This window comes from Pleurodeles waltl, chromosome 2_2 (assembly GCF_031143425.1).
Source record: "Pleurodeles waltl isolate 20211129_DDA chromosome 2_2, aPleWal1.hap1.20221129, whole genome shotgun sequence".
NCBI classification, from domain to species: Eukaryota; Metazoa; Chordata; class Amphibia; order Caudata; family Salamandridae; genus Pleurodeles; species Pleurodeles waltl.
This window is the reverse complement of record NC_090439.1, coordinates 206,389,527-206,410,942: the sequence shown is the minus strand read 5'-3', so window position 1 is coordinate 206,410,942 and position 21,416 is coordinate 206,389,527. Positions and strand designations below refer to the sequence as shown.

The 21,416-nt window shown below is 48.9% G+C and overlaps 1 protein-coding gene across 4 annotated transcripts in view; it reads left to right on the top strand.

Annotated features, from left to right (window-relative positions):
- Positions 1–21,416, top strand: part of TRIO (trio Rho guanine nucleotide exchange factor) — a 3,522,386-nt gene that overhangs the window by 2,968,167 nt on the left and 532,803 nt on the right. For all 4 annotated transcript variants that reach the window (XR_011200906.1, XM_069219639.1, XM_069219640.1 and 1 more), the window contains exon 50: positions 11,124–11,262. Coding sequence is in view for 3 of the 4 variants with exons in the window: in XM_069219639.1 (XP_069075740.1) it covers positions 11,124–11,262 (139 nt within the window). In the remaining variant the exon portion in view is untranslated. The remainder of the gene's footprint in view (positions 1–11,123; positions 11,263–21,416) is intronic.

Genomic DNA, 21,416 nt, shown 5'->3' with positions numbered 1-21,416 from the left:
CGCTCTCAGCCATTTTCAACAATATTGCTGCCTCCGAACAACTTCTTCCACAGCAAAATCACAAACATCTAGAAACAGCTTCACACACGATCCAACCCCAGAGAATTAATCGCTAACCTACCACCACCAACCAAGGCAGCCACCTGACCGAATCTACAAACCTCATTAGAAATGAGACAGCGGCAATTAAGCAAACCTCCCATTCAGGGGCCCCAATAGACCCATTCCCCCACCACATCTAAAACCTGCACCACCCTGACCTACATCATCAACACCTCTATATGTCCACCACTTACCCAGATAAAAGGAAACTTGCAGAAATCAAGAGAAGCACTTTGAATAACTTACGCAGACTCTCTAGAGTCATGGAGACAGCTCCACAAAGATATGCTAGTGAAGCAACTCCTAATTTTAGATGTTGAAAAAGAGTTTGACCCACTTTGCTGGACCTATTTATTCAACATTCTTATAGCATTCGGTCTTCAGGCCCAGTTTATTACACTTTTCCAGCTGCTGTATGTAGGCCTAACTGTCTGGGTAGGGTGGCTCATCTCCTTGTCAATTTCTATGAAGGGGGGCACTGGCCACAGCTGTCCCCCCTTCACTCTCCTTTGTGCGCTTGCCATAGAGCCACTGGCAACTGGCCTACATCAAGAGTGGCGCTTCTGGGGTATTCCCCTTTCAGGTTGCCTCCATGCAGTGTTGTAATGTGCTGATGATGCCCTCCTTCATGTAAAAAAACAAAACAGTTGCACCCTTGCCCTTATTGCAGCTACCCTGGACTCCTTTGGAAAGGCCCCCGAGCTCCTGGTAAAAATTTAAAAAAATACATAATACCATGTATCTGATAAAGACATCTAGCTGCAGATTCCTTATCTTAGAATTCTTCCCCAGGCGTCAGACTGGATCTGGAAACTTTTCTTCACAAGTCCCTCTGCGCGTTGGCAGAGGGCGTCGAGCGACTCCACAGTGACGTCGTCCCCAGGACATGGCGTCAGAGGATATGAACTCCATAACTTCTAAGTACGATATACAGTTTTTGAAGTGTGAATGTATGTGTAGGAGGCTGGCCTGGCTTATAGTGGATACCTTGTGGTACTTACACCCTGTGCCAGGTCCAGTTATCCCTTATTAGTAGAATAGAGGTGTTTCTAGCAGCTTAGGCTGATAGAAGGTAGCTATGGCAAAGCAGCTTAGGCTGAACTAGGAGACATGCAAAGCTCCTACTATACCACTTATATCATATAGCACAATATCATAAGAAAACACAATACTCAGAGTTACTAAAAATAAAGGTACTTTATTTTAGTGACAATATGCCAAAAGTATCTCAGAGGATACCCTCACTTAGGAGGTAAGTAATATACACAAGTTATATGTACACAAACCCAAAACAGGTAAGTAACAGTAAGAAAAGTAGTGCAAACAATGTAGAATCGCAATAGGATGCATGCAATAGGTAGACATAGGTCTAGGGGCAACACAAACCATATACTCCAAAAGTGGAATGCAAATCACGAATGGACCCCAGACCTATGGGAGATTGTAGAGGGCTGCTGGGACTGAGAGAAACCAGTAAGGGTGTCCAAAATACCCCACTGAAAAGTAGGAGTAAAGTTACCCTACTACCCCAGAAAGACACAATAGTCGTGATAGGGGATTCTGCAAGAACCACAAGCACCAGCAAAACACTGAAGAGGGATTCCTGGACCTGAGGACCTGTAAAGGAAGGGGATCAAGTCCAAGAGTCACGAAAGTGTCCGGTGGGGGCAGGTGCCCACTAAACCCCGGATGAAGGTGCAAAAGGGCTGCCTCCGGGCGGAAGAAGCCGAAGATTCTGCAACAACGAAAAGGGCTAGGAACTTCTCCTTTGGATGGAAGATGTCCCACGGCGTTATGGATGTTGCAGAAGTGTTTCCAGGCAGAAAGACCATAAACAAGCCTTGCTAGCTGCAAGAGTCGCAGTTGAGGATTTTGGGTGCTTCTGGGGACAACGAAGGACCAGGATGTCGCCCCTTGGAGGAGGACACGGGGGGCGCTCAGCAACTCAGAGAGCCCCCACAGAAGCAGGCAGCGCCCGCAGAAGTTCCGGAACAGGCACTTAGAAGATCTGGGAACTCAGAGTCACAAAAGGAGAGTCCCACGACGTCGGAGTCCAACTCAGCGAGTTGGGCAATGCAGGACGGAGTTCTGGGGACCCAGGCTAGGTTGTGCACAAAGGAAGTCCTTGGAAAAGTGCACAGAAGCCGGAGCAGCTGCAAATTACACAGTACACAGGTTTGCTGTCTGGCGTGGGGAGGCAAGGACTTACCTCTACCAAATTTGTACAGAAGGGCCACTGGACTGTGGGAGACACTTGGACCCAGTTCCTGTGTCCTAAGGACCACGCTCGTCAGGATGAGAGGGAACCCAGAGGACCGGTGATGCAGAAGTTTGGTGCCTGCGTTTGCAGGGGGAAGATTCCGTCGACCCACAGGAGATTTCATCTTGGCTTCCAGGGCAGGGTGAAGGCAGACAGCCCTCAGAGCATGCACCACCAGGAAACAGTCAAGAAAGCCGGCAGGATGAGACACTACAATGTTGCTGGTAGTCGTCTTGCTACTTTGTTGCGGTTTTGCAGGCGTCCAGTCAGCGGTCGATCCTTGGCAGAAGTCAAAGAGGGAAGTGCAGAGGAACTCTGGTGAGCTCTTGCATTCGTTATCTGAGGAATAGCCCAGAGGAGAGACCCTAAATAGCAAGAAAAGGAGGGTTGGCTACTGAGAAAGGAGGCTTGGCTACTGAAAGAGGTAAGCACCTATCAGGAGGGGTCTCTGACGTCACCTGCTGGCACTGGCCACTCAGAGCTGTCCATTGTGCCCCAACACCTCTGAATCCAAGATGGCAGAGGTCTGGGACACACTGAAGGAGCTCTGGGTACCTCCCTGGGAGGTGCAGGTCAGGGGAGTGGTCACTCCCCTTTCCTTTGTCGAGTTTCGCGCCAGAGCAGGGCTGGGGGATCCCAGAACTGGTGTAGACTGGCTTATGCAGAGATGGGCACCATCTGTGCCAATCAAAGCATTTCCAGAGGCTGGGGGAGGCTACTCCTCCCCAGCCCTTCACACTTATTTCCAAAGGGAGAGGGTGTAACACCCTCTCTCAGAGGAAATCCTTTGTTCTGCCTTCCTGGGACTGGGCTGCCCAGACCCCAGGGGGGAAGAATCCTGTCTGAGGGGTTGGCAGCAGCAGCAGCTGCAGTGGAGACCCCGGAAAGGCAGTTTGGCAGTGCCCGAGTTCTGTGCTAGAGACCCAGCGATGCATGGAATCGTCCCCCCAATACCAGAATGATATTGGGGGGACGATTCCATGATCCTAGACATGTTACATGGCCATGTTCGGAGTTACCATATAGGTAGTGACCTATATGTAGTGCACGCATGTAATGTTGTCCCCGCACTTACAAAGTCCGGGGAATTTGCCCTGAACAATGTGGGAGCACCTTGGCTAGTGCCAGGGTGCCCACACACTAAGTAACTTGGCACCTAACCTTCACCAAGTGAGGGTTAGACATATAGGTGACTTATAAGTTACTTATGTGCAGTGAAAAATGGCTGTGAAATAACATGGGCGTTATTTCACTCAGGCTGCAGTGGCAGCCCTGTGTAAGAATTGTCTGAGCTCCCTATGGGTGGCAAAAGAAATGCTGCAGCCCATAGGGATCTCCTGGAACCCCAATACCCTGGGTACCTAGGTACCATATACAAGGGAATTATAAGGGTGTTCCAGTGAGAATTGGTAAAATTAGTCACTAGCCTGCAGTGACAATTTTAAAGCAGAGAGAGAGCATAAACACTGAGTTTCTGGATAGTAGAGCCTCAGTGATACAGTTAGGCACCACACAGGGAACACATACAGGCCATACACTTATGAGTACTGGGGTCCTGGCTAGCAGGATCCCAGTGACACATATCAAACACACTGACATATACTCACAAACAGGCCAAAAGTGGGGGTAACAAGGCTAGAAAGAGGCTACCTTCCTACCGCGGAGTCCATATATTCCCTCCTCCAACGCGCTGATGTCAGTGTCTTCTTTTCTGCGCAGAAACGGGGATCCGATGTATCGTAGTACCTCGGGTCCTTTTGGCCTTTTCTACCCGACGTCGGGTATCTCTATATCTCTACCAGTGAATAGTGTATATGCCTTCTGGGTTTAAGCCCTGTGAATCCTGTTCCCGGCAGATTTAGGGCTGTAGGCCTCCTCAGAGAAGTGACTTAAATAGATTGCATGCAGTGTTAGGGAACAGAGCACACAGCCTGTGTGCTGTGTCGTGTTTTCACTTTGGTCGCACGAAGACACGCAGACTGCAATGGCATCCTGTTATGTGCTTGGTGAGGGGTCCCTTAGGGTGGCACAATAAGTGTTGCAGCCCTTAGGGCACTCTCTTTAGTACCCTAGGTGCTAGGGACCAGGGGTACCATTTACTAGGGGTTTACAGAGGGTGCTAAAGATTTTGCCAATTGGGTAAAACACCTGTAAAATTTTGTGAAAGAGATGTGGCACTGGGGACCTGGGTAGGAGGGGCCCAGTGCACTTTCAGTCGAAATCACGTCAGATACCAGGAAAAAAGTGGGGCTTACCATGCCAAAAAGGCTGCTTTCTTACACATATATTTGGTGTTAAGTTTGATTATTTTTGGTTAGAATGTTTGCTGGTAGCATCATTGGCCACTGCACCTGGGGACTGTTCTCATAGTGAGGACAGTGATTAGTAAATTGGAACTCAAGGACGCCAACAGAATAAGCACCAGTCTCCTGTATCTTTACTTCAAAATCTCTCTGACTTCCCCCCACTTTACTTCCAGGCAGGGGATGGACCTCCCACATCTCTACCAATTTGCCACCAGTTGGGAGACAAAAATGTCTGCTCGCTGGGTACTCAAGATTATGCTTCATTTGCTATGCTCTCTCCTTCCTGGCCTCTTATCTGGACTGGATCCATTCTCCTGGATCTCCATTCGTGGATGTACCCACCAACCTCATAGCCACTGGTTACTGTGATAAGGGAGTGCCTTTGTGCATGGCTGGGTGTAGGAAAGTACCCTTTTTTTGGCATGTTACCCCAATTTCTTCCTGACGTCAGTTTGTTTGTGCCACTGGGATCCTGCTAGCCAGGACCCCCAGTGCTTATGCACTCTCTCCTCTCAAAATCGTCACTACATACTGGGAACCCAGTATTTCATCCCAAATTGGCATACTGGTGCCCCCTTATAAGTCCCTAGTATATGGTACTTGGGTACCCAGGGCATTGGGGTTCCAGGGGATCCCTATGGGCTGCAGCATTACTTTTGCCACCTATAGGGAGCCCATGCAAAAGCTTCTGCAGGACTGCCATTGCAGCCTACGTGAAAAGTACCCTTTCACTGCCATTTACACTGCACCAGGTCATTTATAAGTTACCCCTATAGCAGGCTCTCCAGCCCTGAGGGAAGGGTGCAGAGTACCTGTGTGTGAGGGCACCCCTGCAATAGCAGAGGTGCCCCCACGTCGCCCAGGACCATTTTCCCGGACTTCGTGAGTGCGGGGACGCCATTTTTCACGTGCAGTGGACATAGGTCAATACCTATGTCCAGCTTAACAATGTTAAGTCCGAATATGGCCATGTAAGGTGTCTAACACCTGGGAATTGTACCCCAATACTGATTCTAGTATTGGCTTTGCAATCCAGTGCACTCTGGGGGCTCCACAGTGGACCGCTAATGCTGCCATACCAGACTTCTGAGGTTTTCCAGGCAGCCCCTCACAGACAGGTTACTGCCATCTGTTGCTCAAGTAGTTTCAGCCCCGGAAGGCAGAACAATGCATTTCCTTTGAGAGAGGGGCATACACCCTCTCCCTTCGGAAATAGGTGTTACAGGCATGGGAGGGGGAACCTCCCACAGCCTCTGGAAATGCTTTGAATTGCACAGATGGTGCCCTCCTTGTATAATCCAGTCTACACCGGTTGAGGGATCCCCAGTCCCTGATCTGGCGTGAAACTGGAGAAAGGAAAGGGGAGTGACCACTCCCTGTCCATCACCACCCCATGGGTGGTTCCGAGAGCTCCTCCAGAGTGTCCCTGGTTTTCGCCACCTTGGATTCCAAGTTGGTGGGGCACTGTGGGAGCATCTGAGTGGTCAGTGCAAGCAGGTGACGTCAGAGACCTCCCCTGATAGGTGCTTTTCTTTGTAGCTGACCATTCCCCCTTTCAGTGCTATTTAGGGTCTCTCTCCTGGGTGTTTCCTCAGATTCGGGTTACAAGACTCCAGCAGGAATCCTCTACATCCTTTACTTCACCTTCTACCGATGAACCTGCATCTGGATCCTCCAGGAGCTCGACAAACGGCAAAAACAAGCAAAAGACGACTTCTGCAACATTGTATCTTCAGCTCCTGCCAGCAACTGCAACTGTTTCCAGGTCGTGCATCCTCTGAGTACTGCGTGTCTTCAGCCTGCACCAGAAGAACAAAGGCATCTCCCTTGAAGTGAAGGAGTCCCTTCCCTGCTTCAGCAGGTACCTCTCTGCAGCGACGACTGGTGGCGTGGGTCCCCTCTCCTGACTAAGTGCATGGATCCAGCACCACAGGTGGTGGACTGAAGTTGTCCCGACGTTCCTAAGGTCCAGCTTTCCAACGTTGGTGGAGGTAAGAGCTTGCTTCCCCACATAAGACAGTATCCCCTTGCACTGCATAATTTGCAGTTGCCAAGGCTTTTGTGTGACCTTCCATGAAGTTCTTCATGCACAACACAGCTCCAGCCCTCAACACTCCTTCCTGTGACGTACAGCTTCCTGAGTGGTTCTCTGGCAGCGTGGGATCCCTTTGTGTCATGCTACAGAGGCCTTCATTTGTACCTTCTTTGTCCCTGTACTGTGGGACTTCTGCCCGTGCTGCCTGGTCTTCTGAGGGCTCTCTGAGTTGCTGAGAGCGCCCTCTATCTCCCCCCTTCTGGGTAGAGGCCAACAGGTCCCTCCTGGTCCCAGGCAGCGCCGTTTTCCGATAACTGCGAGCTTTGCGCGTGCCAAGGCTTGTTGGCAGAATTCAGCCACGCAAACCAGAATGCAATCATCCATCCGGCATGGGACATCATCTGCACCAATCAGGAACTCGCATCCGTCTTCTTGGGTGCAGTACTGACTGTTCATCTTCACCGTTGGTTCTTCTTTTGCACCTTCATCCGGGTTAGCAGGGGCTCCTGTTCTCCTTGGACTCTTCAGTGCTTTTTGGACTTGGTCCCCTTCTTCCACAGGTCTTCAGGTCCAGGAATCTATTGTTGGTGTCTTGCAGTCTCTTCTGGTTCTTGCATTGTCTTCTATCACGTGCTCGTGTGTGTTCTAGGAATCATACTGTGATTTACTCCTGCTTTCCTGGGCTCTGCGGTGGGTTCTATTACTTAGATTTGGTGTTTTCTTACACTCCCAGCTCCCCTCTACACACTACACTTGCCTAGATGGAAAACCGACTTTCGCATTCCACTATCTTAGGATATGGTTTGTGTTCCCCCTAGGTCCCATTGCAACCTATTGTGGTTGTCACTATTTGCTCTGTTTTGTAACTGTTTCTACAGCTATTTCTGCATTCTAGTGTATATACTGCGTATATTACTAACCTCCTAAGGGAGTATAGTCTCTAAGGTATTTTTGCCATTGTGTCACTAAAAATGAAGTACCTTTATTTTTATAACACTGAGTATTTTCTTTCATGTGTGTAAGTACTGTGTGACTACAGTGGTAATTGCATGAGCTTTTCATGTCTCCTAGGTAAGCCTTGGCTGTACAGCTACCCCTAGACAGCCTGGCTTCTAGACACTGACTACATTTCACTAATAAGGGATAACTGGACCTGGTATAAGGTGTAAGTACCTTTGGTACCCACTACAGTCCAGGCCAGCCTCCTACTTGGGACTACCATATTTGCAAAACAACAGTGTAGGGTCTTTGGTCTACTTCAGACCAGTCCTTTACATAAACTATTGGAAATGCAGCCAAATGTCTTACCCTGAAGGCTATCTTCCCTTCCATGTCAGGGAGCATAGCCCAGATCCTTTTCCTCAACACAACCGCAGTTCACTGCATCTGCAGGCAGGATGGCGTGGGTTCCTGGCCTTGTGTTGGGAGGCCTTCTACGTTTCACGATAGTCTCTACATAGGGTTGTCTTTCTAGTGGAGTCTCACTGTGCAGGCTCCCTGAATTTGAGGGTGGATGCCTCTCCTATGATGACCATGTTTTGGACCTTCATTCTGAGGTGAGGGGCATAATATTTTCCAGGATCTCTTCACGATAGTCCAGAAAAGGAATTGTCAACCATTAATTTCCCTCTGAATGATTCCTTTGGGAAGCCTTCAAATTCAGCTGGTTGTGGGGTTTACTTTTCTACCACTTGATGAGAGTACTGTAGAAAGTTTGGGAGGATGAACGCAGTAAATCTTGATTGCTCCAGATTAGGTGAGAAGTATTCAGTACAAGGACCTGTTGAGACTCTGCATTCAGCCCTCTCTTCCACTCAAAGAGGAATTGCTTTCTCGGGAGGGCAGTTGGGTCTTCCGCCTCAATCCTCTAGGGCTACAGCTACAGGCATAGAGATTGAGCTGTGCCAGCTGGAGACCTTTTCCACACCTACATAGCTAGTTGATGTCACTCTGGATGCCAGGAAATCTGCTACAAAATTGGTAGATGAGTCACTAGCCAAAGTTTGTTTCTTAGTGCGAGTTGGGTTTGAACCCTTTCCAGTCCAACTCTCTAATAATAATATGGGTTCTTTACTTTTTTTGTTCAGTAGGGTTTCGCGGTGACCATCAGAATAGTCTATTCTGCTGCCTAGTCCAACCTCATGTGTCTACCAGATAAACCCTCTCAGTTTAAGTCTCCCCTGTTGGTTTTTCTTACTTGCTTTGTGTTTTTCCATTGTATGTAATCTATTCTTCTGCATTAGGATTTGAATCTGGTGTCAACTTTCCTCGTGGTTTCTAGAAGCAACACATTATCCAGTGCATCTGCTGACATTAACGTCTGTATGGCAATAACTGGAGATCATCATTTTGGCCCACATCTTTGAAGGATTACATGTTTTTCTGGTTCGGCCACCGTTCATTGTGTTCTACTCTGATAAATTGGTGCTTCACACCTGCCTTCTGTTTTTGCCCAAAATTGTGTCTGCCTTCTCGATGGGCCAGTCTCTCTGAAAGCCTTTCTTTTTCCCTCCTTCTCACCTCACAAAATAGAAATCAAGACTTCATAGATTGGACCCCCTGGCATTCAGTATTTTATTGCATTGACAGTACATAACAGTATAGAGTGGAAGATCAGCTGTTGGTGTGCCAAGAAAGGTGATCCAACTAAATGCTACCCTTTACATATAGTTCTGTTATGTCTTGATCAAGAAAGACTCTGTGGCTGGCATTCCTGCCCACTCTATGATGGCCAAGGCTGCTTCTCCTGCTATAGCCATTATCGTCCATGTGGCTGATATTTGACAGATGGCTACATGGTCATCCGTACCTATGTTTGCTAAACACCATTAGCCCACAGCTTAAGCATACAGTATTGGATAACTTGCCAGGGCTGTGTTTGACTTTGTTGGTAGTCAGCACCACTCTACACGATCTGCATGCTTCACAAGATCTTCAGATGGATCTCCATCGAAACAAGAAGGATGGTCACCCACGCCCTCGTCAGCAGCAGACTGGACTACGGCAACGCGCTCTATGAAGGAACCACAGCCAAACTCCAGAAGAAAGTACATCGTATACAACGCCTCATCCTCAACATCCCACGCCGCAACCACATCCCAGCCCACCTCCGAGACCTACACTGGCTTCCCGTCACCAAGAGGATCACCTTCAAACTCCTCATCCACGCCCACAAAGTTCTTCACAACACTGGCCCTTCCTACCTCAACGAGCGACTCACCTTCCACGCTCCCACCCACCAACTCTGCTCCGCTAACCTTGCCCTTGTTGCCGTCCCTCGCATCCATCGAACTACAGCAGGCAGCAGATCCTTTTCCCACCTTGCCGCCAAGACCTGGAACACCCTCCTCACCCACCTACGACAGGCCCAGGACCTCCTGACCTTCAGGAAATGCGTCAAGACCTGGTTATTCGAGCAGTAGCAGTTCCCCCCCCCCCCTCCCCCTCAGCGCCTTGAGACCCTAGCTGGTGAGTAGTGCGCTTTACAAATGCTTGATTGATTGATTGAATCTCACCTTCTAGAGTATTCCTTTAGAAGTCATTCAGAAGATGAGATATTTGTGGAAAGAAATTTCATTCAGAAGAAAAAGATACTTACCTTCACTAATTATATTTATACTTGTACATCATTCTGAAGACTGTTCACCGCCTTTCCACTTCACCTGATGAGTTAGTACTTTTAATAAGAAGATCCCACGGTTAAAAAGATCCCATTGTACACCATTGTATCATATCCTCTGATTGTCATTAGTACAGTCTTGTTTCATCTGTGCACACCTTTATTTAGTGTGGAAACTATTCTAGGAACTCATGCCAGTGCAGCAGCTGGTACCATATATACCATGATGGTGTCATATCAAGGGTAGATGAAGCTGGGTGTTGCCCCCTGACGGTACTAGAAAGCTCTTGCTGGGGGGAAATTTTGTACTGATCCAGTCTGGCTTATAGAAGACAATTAAATGGTGAGTATTTTGCAGAACCATAAAATATCATTACCAAAAGAGAAGTCCTCTTTTCTTCAAGGATGACATCTTCATTTAACTTGGCCCTTGTTGATCTTTTCTTTAAATTAGTTATTCCACTGATAACAAGGTGATAAGCCAGGTGTTTTGTTGAGCATCTTGCTGCTTTTGTTGAAGGTTTTACTCACTGCGTACACCAGGAGGATCATTATAACTTTGTCAGGCATACTATTTAGAAATCTTTTATCATCTACTTCTCTTACAGGGTTCATGCAGAGGTAATCAAGTAAAATGTAAGTGTGAAACAGTAGATATTTTGCATACATTAAATTGTATTAACTTAATGCTTTATTTTGACTGTAAATTTATGATGCTTTTAATTTCAGAGAAATCAATTTTTGATGTTGAGAACGTCTGGCATCAATAGTTCTTTTGTTAACTTTTTTTTTACATTTCAGAAAATCATCCTCTTGGCACACGGCACTCCGCATAAGGAAAAAATCTGAGAAGAAAGATAAAGAAGTTAAAGGAGAAGACAAACTTGAAAATGGTTATCGCAGGTCTAAAGAAGAACCGACTAATAAGGTCTCTGTAAAAGTAAGTAAAGAACTGTGCATATTTTCAGTATTTGAAGAAAAAGTATTGTATTGTATTGGTTCTCTCTGCTGGGCTGATAAATACAGTGTACATTTAGCATTAATATAATTAAATTAAATCTCAAAATGAAATCACTAATTCTCATTGGTCATTTACTATTCTGCTTTTGCAGGATTAAATTGTTTAATCTGTTTTATGTGGTACTATAGTTCACAGCAAATTCTTATTCTGTCTGTTTGCAAAGCATTATTTTATAGTACCTTGAATTCTATATTGAAAGCTGTGAAAAAAAGGGAACTGAAATTGGCAAGTCAGCGGGGGTGCTCTATGCAGTCAGCAACTTCACAGGGACATCACTTCTGGTGTTGCATGGTCCTGCGTCCCCTACTGTCAGGAGAGTCCTATGAAGAAAAGTCTTCTGGGCCTGTCCAGTCTGGCACCTGAGGGATTATTAAAGGAAGGTAAGGAATCTGCAGGTAGAGTATCCAAAAGAAATATCATTACCCCTAAGTAAGTAACTTTTTCATTTGCACTAGAAAAATATGTGCTTCTAATGGAGACTTGTAGATGCAGATTCCTTACCTTTTGAACATTCCCCAGGCATCAGACTGGATCTGGACACTTTTCAGCAGTACATGTGCGTGCCAGAGGTGGTGCCTTGAGACTCCACACTGAAGCCGTTCCTCTCCAGAAGTGATGTACAAGGCCTATAAAGGCACCACTTCAGTGCGCTGTTTTCATTGCCTTTATTTCATTGCTACCGGAAGGCAGGTATGGAGCCTCCGCTCATCTCTCTTTTAGTGTGCAAGGGATGTGACCCCATAAAACAACATGCTTCAAGCCTTGTAAGAACTGTTGCAAACAAATGTCTGTGACAGATTCCCATCCGGTGTGCCTGTGGTGCCAGGGGTTGAGCCACACCTCCAAAGCCTGCCACGACTGCATGTCAATGAATCAAAAGGCCATACAGGAATGCAAGGCAAAATTCTATGTCTAAGAATAAGAAGTCTCTGTGCCAAGACCGTTCCAAGTCCCACTCTACATCCAAGACCCACTCTAGGTCCTGTTGCCACTTCCAGTGTCAATAGAGGAGCTCCAGAGGTTGGTTTTTGTTGCTCTCCAAGTCCTCAGGTAAGTGTCAGAAACACAAAACAAGAATCTGATAGGGACTTCTAGCTGCAGATTCCTTACCTTTGAATTCTCCTTAGGCATCAGACTGGACCCAGAAGATTTTTTGAGCAGTGCCCCTGCATGCCAATAGGAGGGATTGATCAGCTCTGTTTCCATCGGTGGCGGAGGCTGCACTGGAAATGACATCACGGGCCCTATATAGGCGCCACCCACGCGTGCGAACTTCACTTCTTTCCAGGCGTGCCAATGTCAATTCTTTTATTTACTAGTCAGTACCTTACAGAGGATGCTAAAGGTTGTGCCAATTGGGGAAAGCAACTGTAACAATTTGGGAAAGAGATCTCAAACTGGGAACCTAGTTAGCAGGAACCCAGTGCACTTTCAGTCAAAATCACGTTATGTACCAGGCTAAAAGTGGGGGCTAATCATGTCAAAAAGGGATACTTTCCTACACCTTCCATCCATGCCCCTTACTTGCAATAGGATGACAGAGACCACATATCCTTACTGTGCCAGGACATGGCAGCTCTCTTGGACAAGGGAGCCATAGTGAGGAAACCAACAACAGAAGTATGATGTGGTTGTTATTCCCGCTAATTTCTAATGCTCAAAAAAGATCGAGACCTTGTCTTATCCTAGATCTATCCCTCTAATTTCTTCCTGAAGGAGGTGAAATTTAAAGTGTTCACATTCGTTCAAGTCTTATCTGCCCTGGAACTAGGAGACATGTTGGTGGAGCTGGACGTGCAGGACGCATATTTCCACTTCCCTGTCCTGCCTGCCCACAGGCATTACCTGTGATTCATGGTGGGCCACAAGCACCTTCAGTTTGCAGTGCTCCCTTTTGGCCATTCCAGCGCTCCTTGGGTGTTCACCAGGGTGATGGTATTGGGTGCAGCCTATCTGTGGAGAGCGGGGGTGTCGGTCTTCACCTATCTCAGTGACTGGGTGTTGAATCCGGCTTATCACAGTAAGTTGTCTCCCACCTCCAGACTACAACGGACCTCCTGCACTCGCCAGAAATTACTATCAACATGCTTGTCGGAAGCTGGCCTGGTGTGTGGTGAGTACCTGTGGTATTATCACCTTATACCAGGTCCAGGTATCCCCTATTAGTGAGGTGTAGTCAGTGTCTAGAAGCTGTGGATGAGCAGCCAAGGCTTATCTAGGAGATGTGTAAAGCTCATGCAATACCACTTATAGTCACACAGCACTCACACACATGAACAGACCACACAATGTTACAAAAATAAAGGTACTTTATTTTAGTGACACAATTACTAAAATACTATATTGGCAGTACTCTATTAGCATGTGAATAAACACAATATATATACTCCTTGGTTGTCAGGAATGAGCATAGAAAGCAGTAGAAAACAGATCAATAGCAATAGACAATAGTGACTGTAGGAAGTTGGCTCTGTATATATTATCTCATAGTGAGAGATATTGTGCACAGAGTCCAAGGGTTCCGCTTACAGGTTGATTGTGGCAAAATTAGATAATACTAATGCTTTATTTTGTGGTAGTGTGGTCGAGCAGTAGGCTTATCAGAGGGTGGTGTTAAGCATTTGTTGTACACACACAGGCAATAAATGAGGAACACACTCAGACTTAACTCCAGGCCAATAGTTTTTATACAGTAAAATATATTTTCTTAATTTATTTTAGAACCACAAGATTCAATATTTGAAGTAAGTACATAAAATGCAAGATACTTCACACAGGTAAGTATGGAACTTTGAATTAAAGTAGTAGTACACACAGTATATATTAAAATGGCAATAAGCTATTTTAAAAGTGGCCACAGTACAAAAATCAACAGTTCCTGGGGGAGGTAAGTATGGTTAAGTTTCTCAGGTAAGTAAAGCACTTACACAGTCAGTCTCCTGGGCATAGGCAGCCCACCGTTGGGGGTTCAAGGCAACCCCAAAGTCACCGCACCAGCAACACAGGGCCGGTCAGGTGCAGCGGTCCAAGGAGGGCCCAAAAAACATAGGCGCCTATGGAGAACAGGGGTGCTCCGGTTCCGGTCTGCTGGCAGGTAAGTACCTGTGTCCTCGGGGAGCAGACCCAGGGGGGTTCTGTAGAGCACTGGGGGGAACACAAACAGGCACACAAAACACACCCTCAGCGGCACAGGGGCGGCCGGGTGCAGTGTGCTAATTAGGCGTCGGGTTTGCTAAAGGAAGCAATGGAGGGACCCGGGGGTCACTTAGGTGATGCAGGCAGGGCACAGGGGGGCTTCTCGGGCCAGCCACCGACTGGGCTAGGAAGAGGGCCGCCTGCTGGTCACTCATGCCCTGGAGATTGGTTCCTCTCGGTCATGTGGACTGCAGGTGCAGTACTTGGTCCAGGCATCGGGTTCCTTGTTACCAGGCAGTCGCGGTCAGGGAGAGCCTCTAGAGCCTCTAGATCCTCTCTGCAGGTGTCGCTGTGGAGGTGCAGGGGGGGTCGTCCCAGGTTACTCACGTCATAGTCGCCTGGGAGTCCTCTCTGCAGTGTTTATTCTGTGGAGCACGAGCCGGGGGCGTCGGGTGCAGAGTGAGAAGTCTCATGTTTCTGGCGGGAAAGGAGAGTTCTTTCAAAGTTGTTTCAAAGTTGCAAAAATGTTGCAGTTGGTGAACAGTGCTGCTGTTCTCTGGAGTTTCTTTGTCCTTCGGGTTCAGGGCAGTCCTCTGAGGTCGCTGGTCCCTGTCAGATGCGTCGCTGTGCAGGTTCTTTGAGTCTGGAGAGAGGCCGGTAGGGCTGGGGCCAAGTCAGTTGTCGTCTCCGCGGGGGTTTCAGGTCAGCAGTCCTTCTTTCTTCAGGTTGCAGGAATCAGATTTCCTGGGTTCAGGGTTGCCCCTAAATACTAAGTTTAGGGGTGTGTTTAGGTCTTGGGGGGCAGTAGCCAGTGGCTACTGTTGTGGAGGGTTGCTACACCCTCTTTATGCCTCCTCCCTGAGGGGAGGGGGGCACATCCCTAATCCTAATGGGGGAATCCTCCAATCTCAAGATAGAGGATTTCTAAAGGCAGGGGTCACCACAGCTCAGGACACCTTAGGGGCTGTCCTGACTGGTGGGCGGCAACTCCTTGTTTTTCTCATTATCCTCTCCTGCCTTGCCGCCAAAAGTGGGTGCAGGGGCTGGAGGGACGGGCATCTCCACTAGCTGGGATGCCCTGGGGTGCTGTAACAAAAGGCATGAGCCTTTGAGGCTCACCACCAGGTGTTACAGTTCCCGCAGGGGGAAGTGAAAAGCGCCTCCACCCAGTACAGGCTTTGTTCCTGGCCACAGAGTGACAATGGCACTCACCAGAAACTCGTCTGGTTGTAGCAGGCTGGCAGAAACTGGTCAGCCTACACTCAGAGTCAGACTGGTATTCAGGGGGCATCTTTAAGATGCCCTCTGGGTGTAGTTTACAATAAATCCCACACTGGCATCAGTATGCATTTATTGTGCTGAGAAGTTTGATTCCAAACTTCACAGATTTCAGTGTAGCCATTATGGAACTGTGGAGTTTGTGTTTGACAAACTCCCAGACCATATACTCTTTATGGCTACCCTGCACTTACAATGTGTAAGATTTTGCTTAGACACTGTAGGGGCATGATGCTCATGCACATATGCCCTCACCTGGGTATAGTGCACCCTGCCTTAGGGCTGTAAGGCCTGCTAGAGGGGTGACTTACCTATGCCACAGGCAGTGTGAGGTTGGCATGGCACTCTGAGGGGAGTGCCATGTCGACTCAGTCATTTTCTCCCCACCAGCATACACAAGCCGTGAGGCAGTGTGCATGTGCTGAGTGAGAGGTCCCCAGGGTGGCATAAGACATGCTGCAGCCCTTATAGACTTTCCCTGGCAACAGGGCCCTTGGTACCAGGGGTACCTTTTACAAGGGACTTATCTGTGTGCCAGGGCTGTGCCAATTGTGGGAACAAAGGTACAGTTTAGGGAAAGAATACTGGAGCTGAGGCCTGGTTAGCAGGGCCCCAGCACACTTTTAATCATAACTGGCATCAACAAAAGGCAAACAGTCAGGGGGTAACCATGCCAAGGAAGGCATTTCCTTACAGTGACCCTAGGGGTAGCCCAAACCATATACTAAAAAAATGGAATGCGAATGATAGACCCCCACCCAGGTAAATGGAATCTATAGAGGGGAGCTGGAGGAACCAGGAACCCCAAAAGGTAAGTACCAGAGTGGCCCCCAGTGACCAGGAGAGAAGAGGTAAGTACCTGGTTCTTCCCAAACCCACAGAGAAACTTTGGAAAAGGACTGTGCAAGACTCAAGCAAGAGACAGAAGATGGATCCATACAGAAGAGGACTGCAAATGAAGGGGACCAAGTCCAGTCCCAGTTGGAGTGCCTGGTTGGGGCAGGAGCCACTATCTACCCTCCTGGAGTTGCAGGATGGTGAGGACCAGGATTCGGCAATGCATCAGAGGAGATGGGGAAGAGGTCCAGAAGTGATGCAGTCGATGTCCCACGTCTGAAGAATTGTCAGTGGTTTGGAAAAACCACCAACAAGCCTTGTGAAAGGCAAAAGTTGCAAAAGAGGATTTGAAGAGCTGCCGGGGACCAGAAAGGTCCCAGGGGACTGAACCCATGGAGGGGAGTCCCAGGCGTCCACAGCAGTTAGGAGAGCAAGAAGTCGTGGATGCAGCTCCCACAGAGCAGCAGACACAGGAGTCGCATTGAGGCCCACTCAGCACACCTGGAAGGGAGTCCCACGTCGTTGGAGCAGGAGGAAGGAGACTATACATTGCTGGGAAGAGTGCTGTAGGCCGGGGCTACACAGAGCCTGAAGATCCCTTGGAAGAAGAGCCAACAACCCTTGGTAGCTGCAAGAGTTGTGCTGCAAGTAGAGGCAAAGGCTCACCACCTACAAAGTTAGACAGCTGTTAGAAGGGGCAAAGGGGACCACTCAGGACCACCACTTGTGTTGCAGGATTCAAAAAGATTTGCAAGAGAGAGGATCCACGTGGCCGGTCGTCATTGCAGCTGGTGCCTGCGGATGCAGGGGAGTGACACCTTCATTCTAAGGGAGATTCCGTCTTGCTTCTTGGTGCAGATTGAAGACTCAGAGGATGCACAGCCAGGGAAGTGTTGCAGTTGCTGGAAGGAGCTGGAGAAACATTGTTGCAGGGCGAAGTCATCACTAGAGCTTCAGATCGTATGTTCCTGTGAAGTCCAGTTGCAGTTCCAGTGGCCAGAAGTCGAAGTACACATTGCAGAGAGGGCCTGCTGGAATCGTGCACGTCTAATCTGAGGACCGACCCAAGAGGGAGACCCTAAATAGCCCTGGAAGGGGGATTGGTCTCCTAGGCAGGTGACCACCTATCAAGAGGGGGCTCTGACGTCACCTGCCTGACCTGGCCACTCAGATGCTCCCAGAGGCCTCTTCCCACCACGGATTCAAGATGGCATAATCAACAGGCCATCTGGAGGAGCTCTAGGCACCACCACTGGGGTGGTGATGGGCAGTGGAGTAGTCACTCCTCTTTCCACTATCCAGTTTTGTGCCAGGGCAGGGACTGGAGGTCCCTGAACCAGTGCAGACTCGTTTATGCAAAGAGGGCACCAAATGTGCCCTTCAAAGCATACCAGTTGCTTGGGGAGGCCACCCCTCCAAAGCCATGTAACACCTATTTCCAAAGGGAGAGGGTTTTTCCTCTGTAGGAACCTTATTGGGTGTGTGGTGGGTACCTATGGTACTTACACCTTATACCAGGTCCAGGGTTCCCCTATTAGTGAAGTTTAGGCAGTGTCTAGAAGCCAAGGCTCTAGAGGTAGCTGTGGATGAGCAGCCAAGGCTTATCTAGGAGACAAGCAAAGCTCATTCAATACCACTATAGTCACACAGCACTTAAACATGTGAAAGAACCACTCAGTGTTACTAAACTAAAGGTACTTTACTTTAGTTTGGGATTTTCTCCTTTCATCTGTTTTAAACATAGAAGGGGCGTGTGGTCTGTCTGAACAAGGAAGTGAGTGCCAAAGAAGTACGGCCTCAGCTTCTTCAAAGCCCAAACCACAGCAAAGGACTCCTTTCTATGGCTGATGAATGCTTTTGCCTGGGGGTCAACCCTCAGCTTATAAAAGCTATAGGTTGGTCCTGGCCTTCTGTATTAAGTTGTGACAAAACTGCCCCAACCCCTACCTCAGGAGCATCTGTCTGAACTATGAATTGATTGGAGTAGTCAGAGCGTCTTAAAATAGGTGGAGAGCACATGCCCTGTTTAAGATCTTCAAAAGCTTTTTGACAGCTAGCTGTCCACAAAACTTTTGTATGCATCCTTTTTGAGGTGAGGTCATAAAGAGGGGCTACAGTGAAGTCATAGTTCTTAATGAGCCTCCTGTAATACCCAGTGAGGCCTAAAAAGACTCTCACCTGGGTCTGAGTAGTAGGGGGAGTCCAATACAAAATGGTTTGAATCTTCCCCTGCAGTGGCTGAATCTGGCCTCCACCTACCAGGTGGCCCAGATATTCAACTTCCCCCTGCTCTATCTGGTACATAAAGGCCTTGATCGTGAGGCCTGCTTTCTGCAAAGCCTCCAAAATATTCCACAGGTGGACCAAGTGATTCTCCCAAATGGAGGTAAAGACAGGTATATCATCAAGATAAGCTGCACTATAAGCTTCCAGTCCTTGGAGGACTGTAGTCACCAGCCTCTGAAATGTGGCAGGTGCATTTTTCAGCCTAAAGGGCACCACTGTAAAGTGATAGTGCCCTCCAGTGGTTGAAAATGCTGTTTTGGGTTTAGCATCATCTTATAACTTGGTCTGCCAATAACCAGCAGTCAAATCAAACTTCTTAGATACTTGGCAGATGCCAGTGTATCTGTTAGATCATCTGCCCTAGGGATAGGATGAACATCTGTATTTGTAACAGTGTTGAGCCCGCTGTAGTCAACACAAAACCTAATTTCTCTCTTTCCATTTTGGGAGTGAGGGTTTGGGACCAGAACCACTGGACTAGCCCAGAGGCTGTCTGAGTGCTCAATGACCCATAGGTCTAGCATATTCGGAACCTCAGATTTGATGCAGTCTCTGACATGGTCAGGTTGCCTGTAAATTTTACTTTTTATTATCCAACTGTCCCCTGTATCAATGGTGTGTTCACATCAAGTGGTTTAACCAGGTGTCAATGAGAACAGTTCTGAGAATTGTCCCAATAGATTCCTGCAGTCTACATTTTGGCACTCAGAGAGACAGTCAGCAAGGACTAATCCATCAACTGACCCATCAGCTGCAATATGGGAGAATAGGTCGGGGAGAGGGCCACTGTCTTCTTCCTGTCCCTCATCAGTAGTCATGAGCAGGGTCATATCAGCCCTGTCATAGTAGGGCTTTATGCGGTTCATGTGAAGTACCCAGAAGGGGTTCTGGGAGTGCCAGGGTCTACCAGGTAGGTAACCTCACCCTTTTTCACCACTATTGTGTGAGGACCACCTGGCTGGCCTGAAGGTTTTTAGTGGCCTTCTTCATATACTCAGCCATCCTAGATCTGAAGCCAAGTACATAGTCCAGCATGTCTTGCTTGAGAGGTTGCTCCCAGCCTTCTCTTACAAGAGAAAGAGGACACCTAACAGGACGCCCAAAAAGAAGCTCAAATGGGCTGTAGCCCACACCCTTCTGGGGGAGCTCCCTATAAGTGAAGAGGAGGCATGGCAGTAGGACATCCAATCTCCTCCTGAATTGTTCAGAGAGTCCCATGATCATTCCTTTGAGCGTTTTATTAAACCTCTCTACCAAACCATTGGTTTGAGGGTGGTAAGGGGTGGTGAACTTAGTAATAATACCGCATTCCTTCCACATTGCTTTTAGGTATGCAGACATAAAGTTTGCATCTCTGTCTGACACCACCTCTTTAGGAAAACCCACTCTTGAGAAGGTGCCAAGAAGAGCTTTGGCCACTGCAGGAGCTGTATTGGTCCTAAGAGGAATAGCTTCTGGGTATCTAGTGGCATGGTTCACCACCACCAGCATAAACCTGTACCCAGAGGCTGTGGGAGGGCTTAGGGGGCCAACAATATCCACCCCAACCCATTCACAGGGTACCCCAACCACTGGATGTGGGATTAAAGGGGCCTTTGGGGTGCCACCTGTCTTGCCACTGGCTTGGCAGGTGACACAGGAGCGACAAAACTCTTTTGTGTTGGCCAAGAAGGCGGCGTGAGCGGACGCGTTGGTCCGAGCTCCGCCGCCTAGGCCCTGGATTTGCAGCCCGACCCCGATCGGGGGGGCACGTGAGGTCCAGACAAGATGCTTGGGCCCGTGCACTGAAGGCGTCCACGACCGATTGGTGGCGCGCGCGGGCCGTGTCTGCTGGGCCGGCGCTTGCGGCTGGTGTAGGCGGCAGGCCTGGAGCCGGGAGGCGAGCCAGGAGGCAGCAGGGGTGCGGTGGTACCCTTAGCGGGGATAAGACCCCCTGAAGGACGGGCCGGTGGCGGGGCACCGTTGGTGGGCTCAGCGCCAGAGAGGAGAGACTGCGGGGCCCGCTGGCTGGGCCCAGAGGGCTGGCCCTTCGGAGAGGACGACGGAGGGGCGAGGACCCCCCTGAGTGACTGTGCTCTGCTGCAGTGGTGACGCAGGGGGCCCTGGACGCCAGTTGGAGGTGTAAGCGGCCTGTGGTGACCTTTGCCTGGCACGGAAACGAGCTGTCTTTGGGAGTGGTCCCGTGGAGTGCACTGCGGAGAAGAGGCTGACGGCTGCTGGTGAGGGGCCCGCCTGGGGTGTACGGAGTCCGGTGTTGGTGCGCAGAGGTCTGGCTGAATACCTGGGCTGTAGCTGTCAGAGGTAGTAGATATGGCGACCCCCCCAAGCCCAAGCGAGACCGGACGGTAAGAGAAATGCTGACGGGGGGACGCCTGGTGCTGGGGGGGGGGGCCTGAAGATCCGCCAGCCGTAAGGTCCCCTGAAGCAAGGAAGGAGACATCGGAGGAGGAGGCTGCCCCGGTTACGAAGGGCTTCCTCACCTCCCTGCTTGAATCGCTCCGCGGGGACCTGCAAGAACTCCGTAAAGATATATTGCA